Below are 24,578 nucleotides of genomic sequence, written 5' to 3'. Positions count from 1 at the left end.
TACGACATTGGGTTCCAAAGATATTGGGATTAGAAAATCAGAGTTTGTGGCAAAGAGTCAATTCCTTTCTCCTCATTATATTCTTCTCCGTCTGAGCCCGCGATTTAAAAAATTCGGGAAAATACGGCTCGGGTCGAAGCTGTCGTTGGGTCTTATCTACGACTTGAGCTTTTGGATTCAAGCTGCATCTTATTTTCCACAGAGTTGAGTTAAAAAAAAACACACTCAACATTGAGCCTTATTCTCCGCCAAAACCAACCAAGGTCGGTTTTATTTTTATTGGGTCTAACCGAGCCGAAGATCTTGCAGCTGTTAATTACGTGACACAAGCTGTCGTCAGAGTTGGGTCGAAGATTGGGCCTTAAAGTCGGGTTTAAAGAAGGCTCAAGCCGAAGATTCTTCTCCTAATCAATCTTTCTCATGATTTTAAAATCTATCAATAGATTAACAAATAAATCATAGAAAGTTAAATCTTTATTTGTAAATCAAATCGTAAATTTCGTCTATATCCAAATTCTTCGGGAGTTTAAATGACCTTCATAGGGACCTCGGCTTTAACTACTTCTATAGATTGATATATATATATATATATATATATATATATATATTTGACCAAATATGTTAACAATTACAGGTAGTGCACAATTATTACATTTTAATTTAGCCCTTTTGCAGCGATAAATACATAAATACATAAATACATACAAAACACAAAGTTTGAAATGTGTTATGTTATAATAACAGGGGAAAGAGGATAGAATCAAGATTTAGCAACAAAAGCACTTTCGATCTATACAATGAAAATTATTATGTTCTACAAGAAATTTTTGGTTTTAAAACTTGTTAGGAAGCCTAGAGATTTTAGTTCCAATGGAATAGAGTTCTGCCGCTCCCTCCTCTCCTTCCGTTCCATCGGTTCCATCGGTTTCCTTCCCTCACCCTGCTCCCTCTTCTTCCTCCGTTCCTTCTGTTCCTTCTGTTCCCTCTGTTCCATCTGTTTCCTCTGTTCCATCTGTTTCCTGTGTTTTCTCTGTTTTCTCTGTTTTCTCTGTTTTCTCTGTTTTCTCTGTTTTCTCTGTTTTCCCTGTTCCAATTGAGTCCTCTGTTCACTGTGTTACCTATAATTGAGCCAAGGGAACCCAAGACATCGTTCCATGTCCATATGGTGTTCGGCTCTAAAACAGGAAATAAAAACACTATAATTTTTAAATTAAAGTTGGTTGAAATGACCTCAAAAACTGTATTCGAGATCACACAGTATACTGAAGGTAATGTAAAAACCAAAGCTTTTTTAATCGAAAAATCTTGTGTTCTATGTTTCCTGTGTCCGCATTAGTTTCGCTATCAATCTTCAATGTCGGTTTGATACCAGTCCCAGGCGTTTCATCCTCGTCGGAATCTAATAGGCAAAATTAGATAAAGAAAAGTATTATATCTAAAATGGTTGCCATTTTTTATTTTTATTTTTTTGCTTATATCTGTTATATTATAGGACGAACTCCTGATGATGCCCAAGTTTTTGGCGAAATATATTGAGAAGAAAATGATATAATTCTAGTGCTAGGGAGTACGATTGAGATTTGTTTAAAAACGATCTAAAGTTTATGGTTGCCAAGGGAGAAGGAACCTCAAGTAATTATCTTTGTTAGTCCACATAGATTCAGCCTCCTTATAAACAGTCTCATCAATTTTTAAGACAGGGCTGACTTTGAAGTGTCGCAACGCCCTAAGCTTTGATTTTACCGCTCTAACTCACTTCTGCTTTTCTGTAGCCCTTTACATGTACATTTTAGCACTGTAAAGCACTTTTTGTTAGATTTGGTTTTTTAGAAGTAATTGGCAAAATTCTCAACGATTTTTGCTTGAGAGCGTGAGACCATTAAATCGCAGTGAGTCCAGTGGCCGAATTTAAAGAATTTGAGCGGCGGTTTAAATTTAAGGCGCGGTTTAAATATGGTTGGTTCCACTTAAAATTGTATCAAATATTTCAAGATTTAAGCCGGCGCTTAATTTAAACCCGGTATTGGCGGATTTTAACCGCGGCTCAAATTCTTTAAATTCCATCTCAGAGTCTAAAACTAAAGAACGAAAAGTTTTGACTTAGATTTTAAGTTCATGGTTAAATGCCACTTCTGACTTAATTTAAACCTGAACTTTAACCGCGAGGTTAAATATTTATAATTTAACCCTGTGGTGAAATATTTTGCTCGCTGAAATCGACGAGTTAAAATTTAAACACAGGTTTAAAACCTTGAAATCCTGCATTTTCCCTATTTGTCTAATATTCAATCATCATTCACCTACAGCTGAGAAAGCGGCATTCAACTTAACGATATATTTAAAAGTGAAAACCTTGTTAAAGAAATTTCACGTTTTAGATAAATTAATTTTTGCATGTAAACCCAAAAAACGGTTGTATGTTTTGTTTTCGGTGACGTAATAACAGCTGATTAGCGATGGTTATGTAATATTCTCCGTAAATCCTTTTCTCTGATTGGTTCAGATTTTTCCCGGGAAATTCAAATTAAAAATTGAGAAAGTTTAATATTTAAGTAGCTATTCATTATTTTACAGAACTTTTAACCTCGAACTTAAAATTCGCGCATTCTTTAGTTTTAAACTCTGTTTTTTTTGCAAAGTGACGTAATATAAATGGGAATTTAGTGACAAAACTTAAATCATCTTTTATTCTCGGAAAGGAATTGAGTCTTTGCCACAAACTCGGATTTTTAAATCCCAATTTCTTTAAAACCAAATGTCGTAGACCGTAGATATTTCAAACTATGAATTCTGGTGGATCAAACAATGTAAGTTTGAAATATGAAAGGCAAACATCATCTGGTTGTTGAGATTTTGGAATTATAAAATTGGAAAAACTCAATTCCTTTGTTTGAAAATATCAAAAATTGCTTATCCGACCTACACATGTGCCAATCCGACCTAAAAAGGGGCATCTGACCAACTAACGTGCAGTCCAAGCAACAGCAGTTATAGTAGGTCGGATGCACCAATATGCGTTTTTGAAGTGCAGTGCATCGGACCTATAGCAGCTGTAAAACCTCATGCTAGTAGGTTTTGAAGTACAGTGCATCAGACCTATAGCAGCTGTAAAACCACATGCTAGTAGGTTTTGAAGTACAGTGCATCGGACCTACAGCAGCTGTAAAACCACATGCTAGTAGGTTGGATGGGTAGTAGAATGGATGGGCGTAGGTTCAAAAATACATCATCAAAAATATGACATCTATAGGTTTTCCAAAATGTAATCTGAAAGGTAGAAAGACTTGCAGCGATCCATGTAAAAAAACAGATATATGTTTACAAAATTTCCAACAGCTCTGTTGAAGATCAAATAAATATGATTACCTTCCTCTGATTTATCAGAATGCTCTGTAGTGTGTTTATAGGATGTTTTATAAGTGTCTGCAATTAGCTTGTAATCCAGTTTATTTGAATCTTTGCAGTTCTTTACTCCAGACTTAAATTTAAACACGTCAACCTGAACCTAGAGACAGAATTACTAGCCTTCTTTGAGTAATGTTGTGTTAGAATAGAAGTATTGTTTAAATTGTATTCTTTCGGTTGAGAAATATTGTTTGAGCTGCTTATTTATTGAATTTAAACTAGTTTTATTGCAGTTTTTAGCATCACTAACTGTTTAGTTTGAGCGAAGTAAAAATTAATCATATCAAAGAATATTCTTTAAAGTTGGGAAAATAGAATCAGTTGAATCAGCCGATGCCAATTCTACTACGTTTACAATTTCCAAACTTTAAATATTTTTTTTGTTGTTGAAATTTCAGTAGTAAATAACAAAAAAAGATTTTAGTAACTCTAACCTCTTTAAGTTGAAAGTTATTATCACACATAATGTCTCCTAGAGTTCTCTTAAGTATCTGGTTTCTGAACAAACCAAGAAATTGTTTACAAATATAGACAGCTACGTCATAACACTGCGGTACCGAGTCAAATTCACGATGCTTGAAAATCAAATAATTAATTGGTGGATTGACAATGGTGGATTGACAATGGTGGATTGACAATCAACAGTTTACAGATAAAGTTTTTACTTAAAAGGGAAGCGAAACGCCCCCTTAGCCTACCAGTTTTACAAATGCTTTGTCCCAAACCTATTTTGAAGAGAGATTTTAAGCAAATATAAAATTACTAAAAAACAAATTTTGTAAAAATCTGGATATAAAACTTGCCTGATTTTTCGGGAAAGTCCTTTTCCATTATTTTCTGCCGAATGAGTGAAGAAATATCTTTAATTTAAAATATCAAAATATTAAAATATATCAATTGTTTACATTCTATATGGTCCATAGAGTAGAGTCTCCCTTTCAAATAAATCAAATCTAACGATCACAGAAAATAATTTCAAGTCCCGATAAAAATTTTTCTGTTAGGACTGAAACTTTTTAAAGTAAAAAGTGGTAAAAATTATTGTGATAACCATAAACCAAGAAATGACTCTCCGTCTTCTTAATTTTTCTTAATTATGATAAGTCACTCAAGATGTTGTAATTGAGATCTGTCTAAAAATTTGCCTCGACATTTTTCAGAATACACTGTTTACCTGTCACCAAACATTATATTATGAAACTGTAAACCAATCAGATTAGCAAAGGTCGGTCCAACCTGAATTATTAGATTAATGGTTAATGGTTATAGGGAGCTGTGTTTGCGCTGTATCGGAATATAATCTAGTAAAAATCTGTTTCAATATTACTTTACTGATGTGTTTCGTTGAATTGATAACACCTTTTACTTTTAAACGAAGGAATTTTATTTGAAACTAGCTTGGGAACCCAGCGCTGCCAAGGTTACTAAAGGTACTCCCGCCGTTTACCCGCACTTGGACGATTTTACCGGGGAACTAAATTTTCGCTATTAAAGTCAACATATTCAATTTAGAATCTCAAAACCAAGCTAAGAACATTTCCGTGGATCTTCCGATTTCCCCGGTCAAAATTTGAGGCAAATCGGTCCAGGGGTTCCTGAGTTATGAACGGACAAACAAACAGAGATTACAACTTTATGTATATAGAATAGATATATTCTTTACATTATTTGTAATACTTCACATATCAAATTGCTTTTAGAAAAATGTTTTTTTTTTTGCAAAAGAGACAGATCTTTCAAATAATATTTAACTGATTATTTCTACAATGGATATTGTATACATGAACAGTTAAATACCTGCCCTCCTTTAACATGGGTCTCGGAAAGTCCTCCAACCCATAGATCCATTCCTTCATACTGATCCCTGGTAAAGGAATTGAGTTTTTGCCACAAACTACGATTTTCTAATTTCAATATCGCTGCAACCCAATGTCGTAGACCTTTAATATTTCAAACTAAGAATGCTATGAGATTAAATAATGCAAGTTTGAAATATCAAAGGTTTACATCAGAAGGTTGAAAATATATAGGTTTTACAAAAACTGAATTTGTGGCAAAGACTCAATTCCATTTCAGAAAAGTTTTCTTTAAAGCAACATTTTATCTTTTAAAAATAAGATCCAGGTTACTGCAGTGGAACCCATCTAACTGTGGAATAAGAGGAAGACATTTCAGAAATCTTTTGTGTTATTGTGATTAACCAAAAATGTTGAAAAAATGTTGAGCCTCATAGTCGTCTTCTTATGCCACAGTCTTATCGGTCACCCTCCTGTTCAAAGATTAATTTTTGTTAAATAAACAAACAAATTGCTTTTGATTGTTTCAAATAGTTGTCATTTGCAGGCCATTTGAATGTCATTTAGGATGTAACAATAAGTTAGTGATGACTTACTCTATTTCCTCGTACAGTTTCTCCAGCAAGCTAAACTTATCAATAAAATCTAAATTAGGTTCAACCTCTGGTAGTTTAAAGAAACCTCGAACTATATTGTACGGTGGTAAACCGTGATCTCGGCCTCTACCAATATTCCTAGAATAAAAACTTTTAACAGGCAGAGTTCGTAAGAAACATAATTAGTTATAGATAGCACAATTTTTTATATAATTTTTCCAAATAAGGCAAGGGAGCGTTCAACATAACTTATATCTATAACTACGTAAAAAGAGGGGTTTTCTGATTCTCAGAGAAAACATATCTCCTTTTATTTATACCATTTATTAAGATAATGATAATGGCCTACAACTTTTTTCTTATTAACAAGTCTTTTTGTAAACCATTATTAATGTGCTAAGCACGTTGAACATGCTTCCTTATTGACGAACACCACATTGTTCTAATAAGTTCATTGTCTAATATAATTGTTGGTTAAAAGGGACTCAACGGACCCTAAACCGTTCTCTGTTAAAGGATATTTTCGAAATTATATCTGAAATCGTGTTGGATTCTCACAATTTTATTACTCCTGTCGTAAAAATCCGCAAGTCGTTTTTACAGAAAACCAACATTTGAAAATATTAAATTTTCAACGTGACGAATAAGGATATCTTATTCATCCATGAACAGCCAAAAGTTTATTTACCGTTGTGAATCGTAAATGCCCTCTATAAACGAAGGGTTCCATAAAAAATTATACTTACATCGCAGCTATATCCCTAACCCCTGTGATAAACGCCACATTGGCATGGTCCTTCATATGGCTTGTAACTACGCTGTCAACTTTTTCACAAGGCTGAAATTCATAAAATTGTTGGTTTTTTTGCAAAAAAAATACAAATCCGCTTCATTAGTACGAAATTAAAATGGTGGAGTCTTAAAAGAATACCAACTATACTGTACCAAGACCAAACAGAGAAATTAACTAAACCAGGTCGATCTCTTTTAATTTTGCTTTAAGATTTAAGATTCATCTGGGTCGGTCAACCTATTCTCCTAACCCCTTTCCCCCCCACCCACCCCCCAACCCTTAGTTCAATGAACATTTCTTTCAGTTTTGACAATACCACGATTCTTTAAGGTTGACCATAATTTTTACACTTTTCATATTTTTCATTCCACTTCAAAAAAACCCCCCTCCCCTAATTTGCTTACCTTTTTATAAATTTCTAGAAAGTTATTTGTTACATTATTTTTATTTTTAATTTGTAATAATTTTGGTCATTTTCTGTAGGACTGATGAGGATATAAAATATATCGAAATTAATTTCCAAACCCGAGTTTTTCTACCTGTGAGAGTGAAACCTTTTTTTGCCAGTTTGGACAATTTACTTTAAGATTGGTTTTGATTGAATGCCCAAGTATGGGAAGAAAAAAACAAGTAAATATGGTTGCACATTAAAAATTTTTTGTCCTTCTCAATAACTCCTCAAAAAATGGAGCTTTGATTATAAACATGTAAGATTTTGATACAAACATGATATTTTCTTTTATTCCAATTGTTAATTCTTAAAAATCCAGTTTATTTTGAAAATATTACCGAGTTGGAGCTTCCTCTGAGAACCGTGTGGTAATTATCTTTAGTTAGATCCATCTTATTTATGAAGAAACTCTCATGAAGATTATGTTTTGTTTCGTCCTTTGTGTTCATTATCCCTAAAAAAAAATATTGTTCGCGAAAATTTAATTTTTGTAAATTCGGTCCTTGTTTTGACAGTTTTTGATTTTTCAGGGTGTACACACAAATCCGCATTCCTTTAAAAAAAGCTGATTTTTTGGTGTGCAACAATATTAATTTGATCCCGCCTCTTTTAAAAATAACAATAAATTAGAAAAATAATTATTTTTACAAGGGAATGTCATTTACTCTCAGACAAATTAGAATCAATAGATATTTAAACTCCCTAGGGATGCAATTGATAACCCCGAGGGCTGGGTTTACATACATTTAATCTTTCAACCTTTCACAGAAATTAACCGTACACCGAAAAAATATGTACACTGTACACTTTACAAAATCCTCATTACAATATTATCTTTTACAGGCAACTCTCAATAGCTCTAATATGTTTTGAAAATCAGTTTCCTTACCTGGTATTGTAGAATGTCCATATCTAAATGCTGCTGTTGTAAATTCATTGAAAAGAGTCGGGTTGATTTCAGGATCATATTTGGTTTGTGTATCATCCAGATCTAACTTATACTAAAACATGCATGCTATATCATATACCATATTAATTTAGCGGCAAAGATCTACCTCTGTCGAGGACAAATAATTGAAATATCCTTGTCTCTAAATCTTATTATTGCAAATGAAACTGACCTCCTTTATAATATTTGGACCAAGAAGCAATGGTAGCCAAGTGTTGTATGTAATGGCCTGAAGCTCTGCTATAACTATACGTCGAGCAACCTACGGGTGAGAATTATTATAAATAAATTACTTTTTATCTCACAAGAAAATATTAGATAACGATTTTACTTGAAATATTCGAAATCCGTCAGAAAGTCCTGCATCTCTGAGTTCATCAGCAATTCTAATGTTGTCAAACAAATTATGCCAACGTTAAATTTTAGTTATTTTGAAAAAGGAGAAATGCAATTACTCTTTTTATTAAAAAAAATAAGTTTAAATACATACATAGAGAATTACGAGGCGTGATTAATCAGTTTCGCTAAAATTTGCTTAGGAGGTATACCCGTACTTATAGAAGTCTCAGCTCTAAACTTTTTTTAAGTTCACTATATTTGTTCCAGAAAAAGCAGAACCTGATCATGTGCTGGGGACAAAAACATCTCTTTAAAAAAGTGATGTAAAATGTGTTCTCCTGAAGGTGGATTAGCTTCGTTGTCACAGCAAAGTGATATTTAGAACATTAACCAGAGAAAGGGATATTTAGAACATTAACCAGAGAAAGGGGACACTGCGAAGGCTAGGTTACCGAAAATTGCTTTTATTAGACGATGCAAAAATTAAGTCAAATCCTGAAACATGATCCAGAACGCATTTTAAAACGATTTTATGAACTTTAATGGTGATTTTATGGGACTAAGAAGGAAAAAATAAATATTTGAAGGATTATGACATGTCCGGACGGGACAAGACCATCCAAACCCAAAAAATAGTCCAAAATATTGCAAATTGTTCAAACCGTATAAGCAGATTAAAGGAGATGAGTCTTTGCCACAAACTTGAATATTCCATTCCCTTTATCTTTGAACCTGACGGTGTAAATCTTTGATATTTTAAGCTTAGATTACATGATCTACCAGAGTTTTTAGTTTGAAATATCTAAGGTCTACGACATTGGGTTGCAAAGATAGAGGTATTAAAATATCAGAGTTTGTTGGGAAAACTCAATTCCTTTGTCTCAAAGTCTCTGACATAGGACCAAAGTGATTACATTGATTATGGATACCAAAACCTGAAATTTCCTCAAAAGTCTTTCACACATTTAATACTAAATCTTTTTTTCTTAACAAAAACTACGGGGCTGAGACTTCTACGAGTACCCCTCTAAAATGTTTAGCGAAACTTATTGATCACACCTCGTATATAAATTTTACTAAATATTTTAACAAATAACAATTTTTTCATTTTAATTTAGCCAGAACCTCTAACCATTGATGGTTGTTTTGAATGAGAGACTCTTTGCAGCGATAAATAACATGTTAAATTAAAATTAAACCAAACGAAACAAAAACAATTTAGAACTAAAGAAAAGCAAAGAGAGGCGAAGAAAAATGAGTAGATAGATGAAAAGGTATTTAAGAAAAGAGGGAAAGAAGAAGAAAGGTTCACGTAAGGGGGGGGGGTGGACAACCCAAATATATTTTATCAGTTAAAAAGCACCAATCTTTTTGTAACATAATATATTACTATTGTAGTGTACATTACAGATGGCTTTTAAAGGGACTGTAAGCGCAATTTCAATTGACCCACCTTACAAAGAGGGCGTGGCCTGATTCACAATGGTACCCTTAAAAGCTTTGTCTGAAAAATTATGAAATAGATCTCAATGTTTATTATTTTGAAACTGATAATTTTTATTTGTGGTTTCTCTACAAACGTGACTTGCGCATTTCTACTGTAGGAAAACATGCTGTTACGCGAGCCATGCTCCGTGTATGAAGTCTATGTGGTGCCCCTGTGAATTCCTGAGTTCTCCCTGCGGATCTGTACAGAACGTATTGTGAAAAACTAGTTTGAGAAGCTGTTTACAGACCGACTACGCATGCGCAAGTTTCTCGCGTGGAAGCGGACAGTTTCTACCGTAGTATTTATTTGTTTGTCTTGCAAGTTCGTCTATTATTAAACCGTGCTTAAAATTCTAGGATCACTGCGGTAATTATTCTTTATATATATGTATGAATATCGTTTGTTTATGTTCGGTTATGGTTTGATATTTTATAAATGTAATTTGTTGGTTCCATTCCACAGTTTTTTAATGCCTGAGTTGATTTATTTGTTGTATTTGTATGATTTTATCACTCAATGCTTTTTCTGTGGGTTTATTAAAATTATTTAGATTGAAGTCTTGGAGAAATAAACGTTCGGAACCATATTATTATCCTTTATTATGGAGAGCGGTCAGAAGAGGAAGGCTTACAATCCTATCTTGAGAAATACCGCACGGTACTTATAAAGATTTCATTAGGTCTTTATGTAGCGAAACACATGCAATATGAATGATCAGAATTAAAAACTTATATACCTGGAAAAACTGAATTTTTTCACACAAATGATCAGACAAAGGTTTCAAGGGTACCGTTGTGAATAGAGCATTGCCATTTCTGTATGGAGATTGGAGAGTCACAAAAATTGAAATTTTGCTTACGGTCATCGACCTCTTTGATGATGTATAAATGTATCTATGTTATATGTAAGTATAAAATTTGTAAAATGGGTTAATGCTATAAAATTCGTAAAATGGGCTAATGTTATAAAATTCGTAAAATGGGTGAAGGCTATAAAATTCTTAAAATGGGTTAATGCTTATTGTAAAGATATTAATTGTACTTTATAAATACTTCATTGCACAATTTAAATTGTTCGCGTTAAGAGACCAGTATATAAAAGTGAAAAAAAATCAAGGTACCTAGAATGCTCAAAATTGAAAAGTGCTTGCAAAGACATCAGCGTTGGAATAGCAACACACCTAAGCAAATTGAGAATTGTTCTTTGTGTATTAAGATGTTCATGGTACTTATGTTTTATGAAGGATTCCTCGATTTTCATTAAACCTCAATTTTAAATTTTCTTAATACATTTACAAAACTATCCCGTGAAGTTTTTGTCATATATATTCTTAATTACTTTGAATTGGTATACCTAGGATCGCCACAATGAACAGAACTTTTGAAACTATCAAAACTTTTTAGTCTCCCTGTAGACATATCTCCATTCTCACTAAAAGTAAACAAAGAATCTGTCTTGTAATGGTAAATCCTTATCAACAAAACTCAATATATTTTAACCATATAGCAGGTAAGCTTCATGGCTAATTATACGATGCAATGCTTTTAACAAAATCCAAGAAATACTTAACTATAACAAATGGATTTCGAATTTCGGTTTATATTCTAAGGCTTCCCAAAAGCTTAAATTGTACGTTGTATAAGTTTACGTTGTTCACATTACGTAATGTTACGTTTTAGCGCGGACAAAAGATATTAAAGGAACAGTTATTGTAATTTCAAGTTACCCTCCATTAAAGAAAAAGAGGGGCATGTGCGATCCAAAACTGTACTTGAAATTCTGAAAGTTTCTCCATTGTTTCTAAAGCAAGAAAGGTGCATGTCACTGGTGAAGAGAAACCACAAATGAAAATAATCAGTTAAAAAAACAGAATCATGGATATCTTGTTCATACTTTATCAGGCAATATGAAAGGGACAATTCACTCTATCTATGGAGGGTCACTTGAAACTATAAGTTTACAGTTCCTTTAATTAAGGAAACAATTTAATAAAACTATTTAAAAAACAAAATATCTTAAAGGAGGGTCACTTGAAACTATAAGTTTACAGTTCCTTTAAGGAAACGATTTAATAAAACTATTTAAAAAACAAAATATCTTAAAGGAGGGTCACTTGAAACTATAAGTTTACAGAGATTGAATTTAAAGAATTTAAGCCGCGGTTTAAGTCCGCCAAAACCCGGTTTAAATTAAGCGCCGGCTTAAATCTTGAAACATTTGATACAATTTTAAGCGAAATCAACCATATTTAAACCGCGGCTTAAATTTAAACCGCCGCTCAAATACTTTAAATTCGGCCACAGTTCCTTTAAAAAACAAAATATCTTAAAACATTTTATCAAACGATTATAGAAAAATATGCCCACTTCTACCTGGCATTGCCCTGTCCCTTGAATAATACCTGATAGTTCTTGTATTTTCCTCCTTGTATCCATATATCTGGGTTCCATGAAGAAATGAAGAGTATCCATTAACCTGCTCAGATCTAACAAATTAAAAAATATTGTTGAATCTAGAAAAAAAACTATGTATGAATAAATAAATAAATATGATAATAAATTATGACTGATACGAAAACTACTATTTATATAAATTATTGTTTGAAAAATTTTCATTATGATTTGCTTAAATTATATATAGAGGGTATTGGATAAACTACATTTTTATGAAGCCCTCCAAGAAACATCAAGAGTTCTAAGAATTCTCTGGATGTTCTGCCAAATCAGCTTTATTATTAAAAGACTTGGGGTTATACTGCATTTTTGGCAAACATTCTCTTTAAGCAAAATTTTTTGACGTGAAGTCCAGTAAGAAGTAAAATGAAAAAGCTATATAACTGGAAAAATTGTTTGGAACAAAAATGTTAAAATTATCATTTATTCCCAAAATTTAAAGCTTTAAAAATTTAATAAAATGGATATTTAACAATGTTATGAATGAGTGAGCTCTAAATTTAATTTCAAAAAACGAACGGAACACTCGACACAAATTCTTTAATGTAATATCTTTACCTTTCATAATTGTTTCAAAATATAAAAAATGTTGAAACACACAGTCTAAGTTTGAAATATTAAAGGTTTACAGTACACATATCATGTTGCAAAGATATAGGGAGACGAAAATAAGAGTTTGTGACGCGTGTTCAGTTTCTTTACTTTAAAGATAGTACATCATTTTCACAGGGGTTTAAGGGAACTCTGACTGAAGATATGAAAGGATAACTATCTCGACCATTGAGCTTGTCCTGAAATAATATGAAAATTTTAAAAGAATTGATAAAAATTTATCAAAATGTTTTCTTTGGAAAATAGGTTAAAATATATTTTTCTTCAGATTTCGACATTTCATCCTGCACGGAGTGAAAAATACAATAAAAGAAGAGTTCTTTTTCATTTTGATTAACAATTGATTCTAAACAGTTTATAATTTAAACGATTAATTCAAAAATGGTTTCACTCACAGAAGTTGATCCTTGCATCCTGGCACAGAAAGCATTACCATGTTCTTTATTCTCGGGGCACTCTTTATCTGCATCAGCAAAATCAAGAGATGCCTAAATATTTACGTAAAAATATTAATTTCTTAAATGAGAAGGGAAACTATGTTTATTTCATAAACCCATTAATACACCCTCCGTGAAAACAAGTGACTACCGGTGACAACCAGTGCCAACTTTTCTGAAGAGAGCCTTGTAGATTTAAACAGAACGAGACTCATTCACAGCCATTTTTATATCCTAGCTGAGTAATATCGTGGGCCTCTAACGGCCTCATTTCGATACACCCCTCTGCCCTAGCTGTATACCTGAATAATATCGTGGGCCTCTAACGGCCACATTTCGATACACCCCTCTGCCCTAGCTGTATGTATACCTGAATAATATCGTGGGCCTCTAACGGCCCCATTTCGATACATCCCTCTGCCCTAGCTGTATACCTAAATAATATCGTGGGCCTCTAACTGACCCACTATTGAGAATAGAACAGACAACTCTATATTCTATCTGTGTACGTATACCTGAGTAATATCGTGAGCCATAAACTGCCCCCCTATTGAGAATAGAACTAAGACAGGTAGTCTTCTGATACCTGAGTAATATCTTGGGCCACAAACTGACCCCACATTGAGAACAGAACAAACACATATTCGTCTGATACCTGAGTAATATCTTGGGCCACAAACTGACCCCATATTGAGAATAGAACAGACTTAAATTCGTCTGATACCTGAGTAATATAGAGTGCAACAAACTGACCCCATATTGAGAACAGAACAGGCACATATTCGTCTGATACCTGAGTAATATCGTGGGCCACAAACTGACCCCATATTGATAATAGAACAGACACAAATTCGTCTGATAACTGAGTAATATTGTGGGCCACAAACTGACCCCATATTGAGAATAGAACAAGCACATATTCGTCTGATACCTGAGTAATATCCTGGGCCACAAACTGACCCCATATTGAGAACAGAACAGACACATATTCGTCTGATACCTGAGTAATATCGTGGGCCACAAACTGACCCCATATTGAGAACAGAACAGACATGTAGTCGTCTGATACCTGAATAATATCGTGGCCCACAAACTGACCCCACATTGAGAACAGAACAGAAACATATTCGTCTGATACCTGAGTAATATCGTGGGCCACAAACTGACCCCACATTGAGAACAGAACAGAAACATATTCGTCTGATACCTGAGTAATATCGTGGGCCACAAACTGACCCCATATTGTGAACAGAACAAACACATATTCGTCTGGTACCTGAGTAATATTGTGGGCCACAAACTGACCGCCGCGCATATTGAAAACAGAACAAACACATATTTTTCTGCTTCCTGAGTAATATCGTGGGCCACAAACTGCCCCCCTATTGAGAATAGAACTAAGACAGGTAGTCTTCTGATACCTGAGTAATTCTTGGGCCACAAACTGACCCCATATTGAGAACAGAACAAACACATATTCGTCTGATACCTGAGTAATATCTTGGGCCACAAACTGACCCCAAATTGAGAACAGAACAAACACATATTTGTCTGATACCTGAGTAATATCGTGGGCCGCAAACTGACCCCATATTGAGAATAGAACAGAAACATATTTGTCTGATACCTGAGTAATATCGTGTGCAACAAACTGACCTCATATTGAGAATAGAACAAACACATATTCGTCTGATACCTGAGTAATATCGTGGGCCACAAACTGACCCCATATTGAGAACAGAACAAACACATATTTGTCTGATACCTGAGTAATATCGTGGGCCTCAAACTGACCCCATATTGAGAACAGAACAAACACATATTTGTCTGATACCTGAGTAATATCGTGGGCCACAAACTGACCCCATATTGAGAATAGAACAGAAACATATTTGTCTGATACCTGAGTAATATCGTGTGCAACAAACTGACCTCATATTGAGAATAGAACAAACACATATTCGTCTGATACCTGAGTAATATATTGGGCCACAAACTGACCCCATATTGTGAACAGAACAAACACATATTCGTCTGATACCTGAGTAATATCGTGGGCAACAAACTGACCCCATATTGAGAATAGAACAAACACATAATTGTCTGATACCTGAGTTATATCGTGGGCCACAAACTGACCCCATATTGAGAATAGAACAGACAAATCTCTATCCTCGCTCTTCGGCGAGGGTAAACCAGATTCCCTCAATAGATTCATCTTTTTATTAGCAATAGAATTTGAAGTCATTTTGATTTAATATTTAATTTTTAGAAACATGGTACTTTTTTATTATACTGGTAAGTTTGATAATATTGCATGCAAAGCAAGTATTTGAAAAAGAAAATAAAGAAACAGCTGAAAATAATTTAGTTCAAAAAGCTTTTGTCTTACTGAATTGACTAGGATTTGTAATACAAGTCTTTAGCATAAAAAAAGATATACATGGTGTCGTTATTGCAGCGCACCAGGAAAAAGGCTTTTGTTTCTTCAATTAGATCGAAAAATTGCAATAGATAATTTTGATGCTAAAATAAACAAAACCTTGCCAAGAACTGAGGTTCTTTTGTTAAGTACTTTTTGTAAAGAGACATTCTGTATATGAATATAGAATTTTATAGACATGCGTAGTTTGTAGATCAATTGAATCTTTGCCACAAACTTAAGTTTTCCAATCCCTATATCTTTACAACCTAATCTTGTAAACCTTTGATTTTTAAAACGTTTACTATTTGATCTAACAGGACTAATAGTTTGAAATATCTCAGGTCTACGACATTGGGTTGCAAAGATTTAGGAATCAGAACATTGTTTGTGTGAAAGACTCAATTCCGTTGTAAAGAATTAGAAAAAATAGAAAAATTAATCTTTACCAGGATACATCACTGTTCATATAGATCTGACTGAATGTATAGAAAATTAATTTAATTGAAAGTTCAGTTTGATTCCTTAAACATATATCTTTCTATTTCTGCATAGAAAACGAATGTAATAAAGATTAAAGTAATTGTAAAAAACTAAGCAATTGTATACATTGTACATGTTGTTGTGAATTATCGAAATTGTGTACACGTTTGTTTAAAATATCGGGAAAATATTATATAACACGAAAAACCCCGAAAAAACTACAATTATTTTTTTTTTACAATGACGCAGTACAAGTAAGTTTTTGATAAAATATAAATTTTATTCTATTCCTGACTTCTCTTGGGCTGGGAAACCCATCTTCCTCACTCCAGGGCTTAACAAAACAATAAAATCAATTAATCAGAATGTAAAAATCAAACGCCAAATGATCAAAGCCTTGAAATTTTCAAACGTTAAAGACAAGTACGATTTCAATTTAGGAGATCTAAAAGCTAGAATTAAGGTTAAACTTCAACTATATAACAAAGGGATTATCTTAAATATTATAGAAAATAAGACAACAACTATAACAAAGAACTCTTGAAAAAAAGGAACTTGAGTTTTAACCAATGATATTTCAAACTATGAATTCTGTTCTACCAAATAATTTGAGTTTGAAATATCAAAAGTTCACAACATCAGGCTGCAAAGCTAAAGGGATAGGAAAATTTGAGCAAAAACTCTGTGTGTTAAAGTAGAAATTAGGAAAAATATTGAAACCTTTAAGAGATTATCCTTGTAGAAAGATTTGCCGCAAAGTCTTGCATAAGGTACACCAGCTCCACCCCAGCTAGCTGCAGTACAAAACCATCGTTAAGGGATTGTTAAGAAATTTTAGGAAAATGGTAAAAACCAACAAATGACAAAAAGAACTGAAAATCTATAATTTTGGGAATTTTTGTGTAAAATCTTTAGTTTTTTGAGATAACAGTTTTAAATATCACAAAACTTACGATTTTCCAGATTGTTACACCAACCATCATACTCGGGGAACTCAGAATCTGAATTGCGGCACCCAGATTCTATACGTTCGCAGAACTCATCCTAAATATTGTAAATCTATGGTGTGCTGCTATCCAGAATATTGTAAATCTATGGTGTGCTGCTATCCCGAACATGGTAAATCTATGGTTTACAGAACTATCCAGAATATAGTAAACGTATGATTATTATGCAGATTACAGAACTTTGCTTGTTTGTTTGTAGTTTGTACCCAATAAACATCTGAACCGATCAGGCAAAAATATAGTGCGGCAAATCACAAAACCCCAGAGATGGTTTATGGACGGTTCAAGATTTTTAGCAAGTCTATAGTTTACAGAACCTATCCTGAATATATTAAATCTATGGATTACAGAACCTATCCTGAATATCTTAAATCTATAGTTTACAGTACCTATCCTGAATATCTTAAATCTATGCTTAACAGAACCTATCCTGAATATCTTAAATCTATGGATTACAGAACCTATCCTGAATATCTGAAATCTATAGTTTACAATACCTATCCTGAATATCTTAAATCTATGGTTTACAGAACCTATCATGAATATCGTAAATCTATAGTTTACAGAACCTATCCTGAATACCTTAAATCTATGGTTTACAGAACCTATTCTGAATATCTTAAATCTATAGTTTACAGAACCCATCCTGAATATCTTAAATCTATAGTTTACAGAACCTATCCTGAATATCTTAAATCTTTGGTTTACAGAACCTTTCCTGAATATATTAAATCTATGGTTTACAGAACCTATCCTGAATATTTTAAATCTATGGTTTACAGAACCTGCCCTGAATACCTTAAATCTATGGTTTACAGAACCCATCCTGAATATCTTAAATCTATAGTTTACAGAACCTATCCTGAATATCTTAAATCTATGGTTTACAGAACCTATCCTGAATATATTAAATCTATGGTTTACAGAACCTATCCTGAATATCTTAAATCTATAGTTTACAGAACCTATCCTGAATATCTTAAATCTATGGTTTACAGAACCTATCCTGAATATATTAAATCTATGGTTTACTGAACCTCTCTATTGTAAAGGAATTGAGTTTTTGCTACAAACATACATTTTCTAATCCTTATATTTTCTTATTTTATAATTTGAAATATCTAATGTCCTACGACAAAGCGTTGTCCAAATATTGGGATTAGAAAATCCGAGTTTGTGACAAGAACTCAAATTATAGAAGATGTCCTGAATATTGTAAATATAAAGTGTGTCGAACCTATCATTTATTTGCATTTTTATTGTTGTTTTTTTAAATTATATATTTTATTGTAACTTGGTTCATATTTACCCTAAGAGAAGTTGAAACTTTTATATCTGCATAATCCCTAAATATTTTACAAATAGAGGAGGTTTTAGGAGGAATACAGGTCACAGGAGGTTCAGATGAAGTTTATAGGAAATGTACAGGAGTTTTCTAGGAGGTTTGAAGGAGGTTTAGAGGATGTTTGAAGGAGCTTTAGAATAGGTTTATTTCAGTTTTTAAGAAGTTTAGAGGAGGTGCTAAAGAGGTTTTAAGGAGTGTTAAAAGAGGTTTAGAGAAGGTTTAGAAGAGTTATAAAGAAGGTCTAGAGGAGGTTTAGAAGAGGTATAAAGAAGGTTTAGAGAAGGTTTAGAAGAGTTATAAAGAAGGTCTAGAGGAGGTTTAGAAGAGGTATAAAGGAGGTTTAGAGAAGGGTTAGAAGATGTATAATGAAGGTATAGAGGAGGTTTAGAAGAGGTATAAAGAAGGTTTACAGAAGGTTTAGAAGAGGTATAAAGAAGGTTTACAGAAGGTTTAGAAGAGGTATAAAGAAGGTTTACAGAAGGTTTAGAAGAGGTATAAAGAGGTTTACAGAAGGTTTAGAAGAGGTATAATGGAGGTATAGAGGAGGTATAGATGAGATTAAGAGAAGTTTTAGATATATTTGAAGTAGCTGGTTTCAGTGGAGGTTTATGGATCCATATCAATGAAAAGATAAAACTTTGAAAACACCTTTCACTATCACGTTTTTTTTGTTCATTCTCCTTTTCCAGATAAGCTTGTATGTTCTGCATCGCTGAGACACAGGCTTTCTATAAATAATGCAGGAACATAACAGAATTAAATTTATTTATAAGTTAATATTTTACGCTAAGTGTTTGGTTGGATCCACATGTATCAAGTCCACTTTCTAAAAATAAGATTTAAGATAATGCTAGAGATATAAGATTCAAAACTTCAAAGCCACGGATAGATAAGGTACAGTGTTACCCAAAAAACTCTGGAATAGGAAGACGACGTTTAGAATCAAGCTATAACATTAAAAAGTGCAATGAGTATGCTACACAGCAATTGAGCATTGTAAACAAACCCATTTTACTAAATATAGTAATTATTTAGTGTCTAGTACAACATCAAATACACTAAAATACTAAAATACTAAAATACTAAAATACTAAAATACTAAAATACTGCTATAATTTCGTTTCCCTATTCCATTGTTTACTGGTTATCACTGTAGATACTAAGATATTTTAAGTTCCAGAACGAGAATATATTATTTGTCTAAAATGAGATATTTGATAACCCAATACGAGCAAAGAGTTCATCATTGTAGTTTTATTATTTGAGAATAAGTTTAGCCATTCCTGCCCAGTAGTCAGCACTGGCTATCAGTATTATTAAAACTTTGTAAAGGAACTAAGTTTTTGTCACTAACTCTGATTTTCTTACCCATCTTTGGAACCCGATTTCGTAGACCTTTGATATTTCAAACTAAGTCACCAAATCTAAGTTTGAAATATTTGATACATATTTGGAACATAGATATGGGATTAGAAAATCAGAATTTGCGGCGAAAACTCAGTCCCTTTCCTCGCTTCTCTAAATTTTCTATAAAATACAACTTTAATTGAGTTCTTCCTCCTTATTCTACGTAAACTATGGTATGATTTTTAGTAAATTTATCAAAGTAAAAGCATGCCATGTTTCTAAATATAACTAAAGCTTTGATCGGATCCGTCCTGTTGTACCATATTTATTGCAATATATATTTCAACTTACTCTCTACCCAGAGTGCATGCATTACTCCGAGTAGTGTAGGTTCCTTGGCCACCTCTCTCACATCAGGGTTTATCTGAACCCAACGAAATCTTTTATTCTGAAATAAATAAACTTGATTTATTATCGTTGTGAATTTAATTGTAAGGGTATATAACCGATTCTTATAGCTACCCTGTAAACGTTTATATGATCAATAATGTGGGATTTATCATCGTTTTTCTAGATTGAAAACAGAACTGATTTAATTGGATTTAATTAATAGCAATTTTAGATCAATGTAATATCGTGCAGAGCTATAGATTTTAAAAAAGAATGGCAGTCACTTTATTAATGATTCCATTCAAAACTAAAGAACTTAGTATATTTTATTGATTTTTTTTACCAAATTCGTAAAATCCAGAGTTTCCCTAAGTTTAGCTTCAGCTTTTTCCTTCAAGATCTTTAAATCTAAAAGAGCAAATGTCAATCTGAATTAGATAAATGTTCACTGATATAAAGTCATGAGGTAAGTTGTTTTTTTCAGCTTAACAAAGCTTAAACCTATAACGCATTTAAGTTGCAGGGTTACTCACAAAGCATGAGACTTTAATGATGACCGAAAATTCTGATGATCTGATTTTTGAATTTAGCCTTTGTGACATGAAAATGCTAGATGATCAGGCAAAAAAGAAACATGTTTGATTTTACAGTGAACATATAATTATAATATAAAAAGAATGAATAAATATTGGACAGTCTTTTCTGAAGTCTCATTTTATGTGGGTAATCATGCATCTTCGATAAACGGGTAATACACACTTAGCCTGAGCAGGCTTTAGGTTAGAAAACAGTGTACGGAAATAATGTCGTTTGAATCTTAACGGAAAATATCTGATGATGTTGAAAAAATTAAACCTATGATATTTTGGTATGGCAGGCCCACCTGAACAATGTAGGTGAATCTACTTAATTAGAAAACTCATATTTTTGTGAAATTATGGATTTTCTAGGGAAAACAAAATCCTTCATAATTTTAAAGACTTAATTCCTATGTAAGATTTTTTATAACAATTTCACAGACAACCCAAAATATGTTTCAAAATCAAAAGATCAAAAAAAGTTTTCAGAAATATCAAATAACTGTTCGTTCTAAACATTTTTAATGAATTTTTACGAATTTTTGTTCAATACTATCGTTTTCGCTTTAAAGATAGAAATAAGGACGGTTTAAAATTTTATTAGTAATAGACAGGTCTGTCCATATCTTGTTTAATATTTTTTCACAATAAACTTCTTATTTTGGATTTTTTTCTGTTAAGTAAGTACAATTTGCAGGCACTGAAGCGTGTATAGTGTATAATTTTTTGAGTAAAACGTGGCTTGCATTTTTGGGACTAAGTACTGTATATATGTCCGTAACCAAATTAATAAGATAAGCTTAAAAAATAAATGTAAATTTATATATCACTTGTAATTAATAATTAGTTTAATAATGTTTTTTTCCCTATAGTCGATTTGATCGAAGAAAATGGAAAAATATTGAAATAATTTGCTAACATTCATTTTACTATAAAATTAAAGATACAAAGGAATTGAGTTTTTACCACAAATCCCAATTTTAGAATACCTAAATCTCAACAACCAGATGATGCATACCTTTCATATTTCAAACTTACATTATTTGATCCACCAGAATTGATAATTTGAAATATCTATGGTCTACAACATTTGGTTTAAAAGAAATTAGGATTTAAAAATTCGATTTTGTAGCAAAGACTCGATTCTTTTATGCGGATTTTTACTTATTTTAAAAATTGGTATTTCACTTTGACCACCTTCATTTGATTTTACACAAATTACGTTTGTTTGACAGTATAACTTGCAAAAAAAAGGATTCGTTAAGATCTTGTAAATTTAAGACGTATTTTAGGTTGTCTGATTATTAGAAAATATCTTACATAGCCTTTACAATTATGAAGCATTTGTTTTCCCTAGAAAATCCATAATTTCACAAAAATATGAGTTTTATACTTAAGTAGATTCACCTACATTGTTCAGGTGGGCCTGCTATAACAAAATATCATGGGTTTAATTTTTTCAACACAAAGTTTGTTAAGCAAAATGTGAAATTTGATATGGATATCTTAAGAAAATGAAAAAATCCGCGAAAATATTCAATATTTGCCTCGGGCATACTTTTTTGATTTTCCTAAATACTTTTCCGAAACGGAGATCTTCAGACATTTGTTCCGTACACTGTTTTCAAACCTACAGCCTGCTCAAGCTAGGTGTGAAAAGGCATCATGGTAAATTAACTATTTTTGATACAATAGAATGTATCAAAAACTGCACTAAACAGAAATATGTTGACCTGCGTCAGCAAACGAAACATTTGGAGAATTATCAAATTTAAGGTTCAAAACATCCTCTGGGATACCGGTATCTTCTTCTCCTGAACCTCCGGCATCTTTCTTATCCCCTGAACCTTCAGTATCTTTTCCATTCCCTGAACCTCCTGTATCTTTCCCATTCCTTGAACCTCCAGTATCTTTCCCATCCCCTGAACCTCCAGTATCTTCCCAATCCCCTGAACCTGATCCACCATACTCTCCATTCTCTGAATCTCCGATATCTTTATTTTCATCTTCTTTTTTATCCCCTTGACCCTGACTATAATAGGCATCTTTTATTGTTAAATATGTTTAAACAATTTTTAACTACTTGTTCCTACATGCAGCAGTAAGTCTAAATACCAATGACAATGCCGACGAAATCCTATTTGCAGCTTTGCCTTCTAACCATCTTACGTAAATACGTACATCACATACACGCAAGATATTTAATGTCAAGTATAGCCCATGTTTAAGATGAGTAGACAGCAACGTTGCAATAGTATGTAGTTAGCATTGTATATACGTATAGTGTACATTGAATGTGAAAAGGGTGAAACTGGAAAAGTTTAATCTTTACAAATATCCCAATCTATGGGCTAGTAATAAGGAATTGATTACTCGCCTAAAACTCTCTCGCACCGTTACCCATTTCTCATTCTTTTCAACCTGATGGTCTAAAATGGACAAAAAGACAAAGGTAGAAGGTCAAATTTATTTGACATTAAAGGGACAGTAAAGGAAAAATGAAATGGGGTATAGGCTGAAAGCTAATCACTTTAGCTCTTGATCGCGACCCATGAAAGTTTTATCTGATGTTCCTATCTCGAGAAATTGATATAAAACTGTGTCAAATCTATACGAAAATTAATATATATACAATTTTGTATAAAAGTAGTAGGTTTAAACAGATCATATTCAGCAAATAAGCAACCAATCTGAAAACGATGATATCCCAGAGAAAGCTAATTGTAATTTAGGTTTACTTTTATATTTGTTGTTTGTATTTTCAATAGAGACACGTGACCAGTATACTGCTCTGCCATTGGTGATAGTTCTGGTCACGTGATTTAAGTTTCAGATTTTCAAAATTTTACATATATGAATTTTCGTATAATTTTAACACAGTTTTATATCAGTTTCTCGAGACAGGAACATCAGATAAAACTTTCATGTGTCGCGATCAAGAGCTAAAGTGATTAGCTTTCAGCCTATACCACCTTTCATTTTTCATTTTCTGTCCCTTTAACTTGTAACTTTTTGACCTGATTTTTCCCACAAGTATTAGAAAATAAAATTTATTAGGTTACACATTGTTCTTCTCAATAGTTTTACATCAGGAGTTATGATTGAAAACAAATGAGATTTCAATCTTACGTAAAAATTAACTTTAGTTTAACTTGATCAGGTTGAAATTTAGATTAGATGATTAGAGTTTGAGGCAAGTAACAGTTCTTATGACAAAAATATTGAAAAAAAACATGTAGCATACTTTGTTTTCTGAAAACAAAGGCCAGAAAAATTTATTTTTCAAAAATTGCATAAAGAGTAACACGGAAATGCTTATTTTATATGCAGCGTGATATCGCAAAAACAAAATTATATTCTGCACAATCAGAGCGTACTTAACATGGTGATCTTAAATGAAAACTGTTTCTAGAATTAGTTTGTACAATTTTATATTTAACGAAATATTTATTTTACGCAGAACACAATGTTAAGTACGTCATATAACAACAGCTAGCTGCGTTCCTATGGTTATTGTCCACGACTATCACTGAAAAGATTGTAAATGAACCACTAATATTTTTATTTATTTAATCCTCTAATTTACTCACCTAAATTTAATTGTCAAGATTATTAGAAATATTGTAAGACGTGCCATGTTCCGTTCCTGTCTAGTATCGTATGTCAACTAATTTAATAAAAACAAA

The 24,578-nt window shown here is 32.6% G+C and overlaps 1 protein-coding gene across 1 annotated transcript; it reads right to left on the bottom strand.

Annotated features, from left to right (window-relative positions):
- Nucleotides 1-456: 456 nt before the first annotated feature.
- LOC111704418 (chorion peroxidase) lies at nucleotides 457-24,578 on the bottom strand. Its single transcript, XM_023476654.1, has 30 exons — nucleotides 24,483-24,578; nucleotides 22,626-22,924; nucleotides 20,658-20,722; nucleotides 20,276-20,372; nucleotides 19,363-19,403; nucleotides 19,226-19,305; nucleotides 18,542-18,578; nucleotides 17,179-17,269; nucleotides 16,946-17,019; nucleotides 16,516-16,559; nucleotides 16,192-16,221; nucleotides 15,431-15,524; nucleotides 13,279-13,371; nucleotides 12,974-13,062; nucleotides 12,220-12,303; nucleotides 11,172-11,249; nucleotides 10,939-10,998; nucleotides 8,322-8,376; nucleotides 8,163-8,252; nucleotides 7,931-8,042; nucleotides 7,380-7,495; nucleotides 6,544-6,635; nucleotides 5,798-5,935; nucleotides 5,203-5,269; nucleotides 4,580-4,641; nucleotides 4,209-4,265; nucleotides 3,840-3,903; nucleotides 3,367-3,505; nucleotides 1,322-1,399; nucleotides 457-1,175 (listed from the first exon to the last, which is right to left on the bottom strand). Exons 1-30 carry the CDS (start codon nucleotides 24,527-24,529, stop codon nucleotides 862-864), a joined length of 2,787 nt encoding a protein of 928 aa, XP_023332422.1. The 5' UTR covers nucleotides 24,530-24,578; the 3' UTR covers nucleotides 457-861.

The sequence above is a fragment of the Eurytemora carolleeae genome, unplaced genomic scaffold (assembly GCF_000591075.1).
Source record: "Eurytemora carolleeae unplaced genomic scaffold, Eaff_2.0 scaffold362, whole genome shotgun sequence".
In the NCBI taxonomy this organism is placed as follows: Eukaryota; Metazoa; Arthropoda; class Copepoda; order Calanoida; family Temoridae; genus Eurytemora; species Eurytemora carolleeae.
The sequence above is the reverse complement of the archived record's forward strand: the minus strand, read 5'-3'. Positions and strand labels throughout refer to the sequence as shown.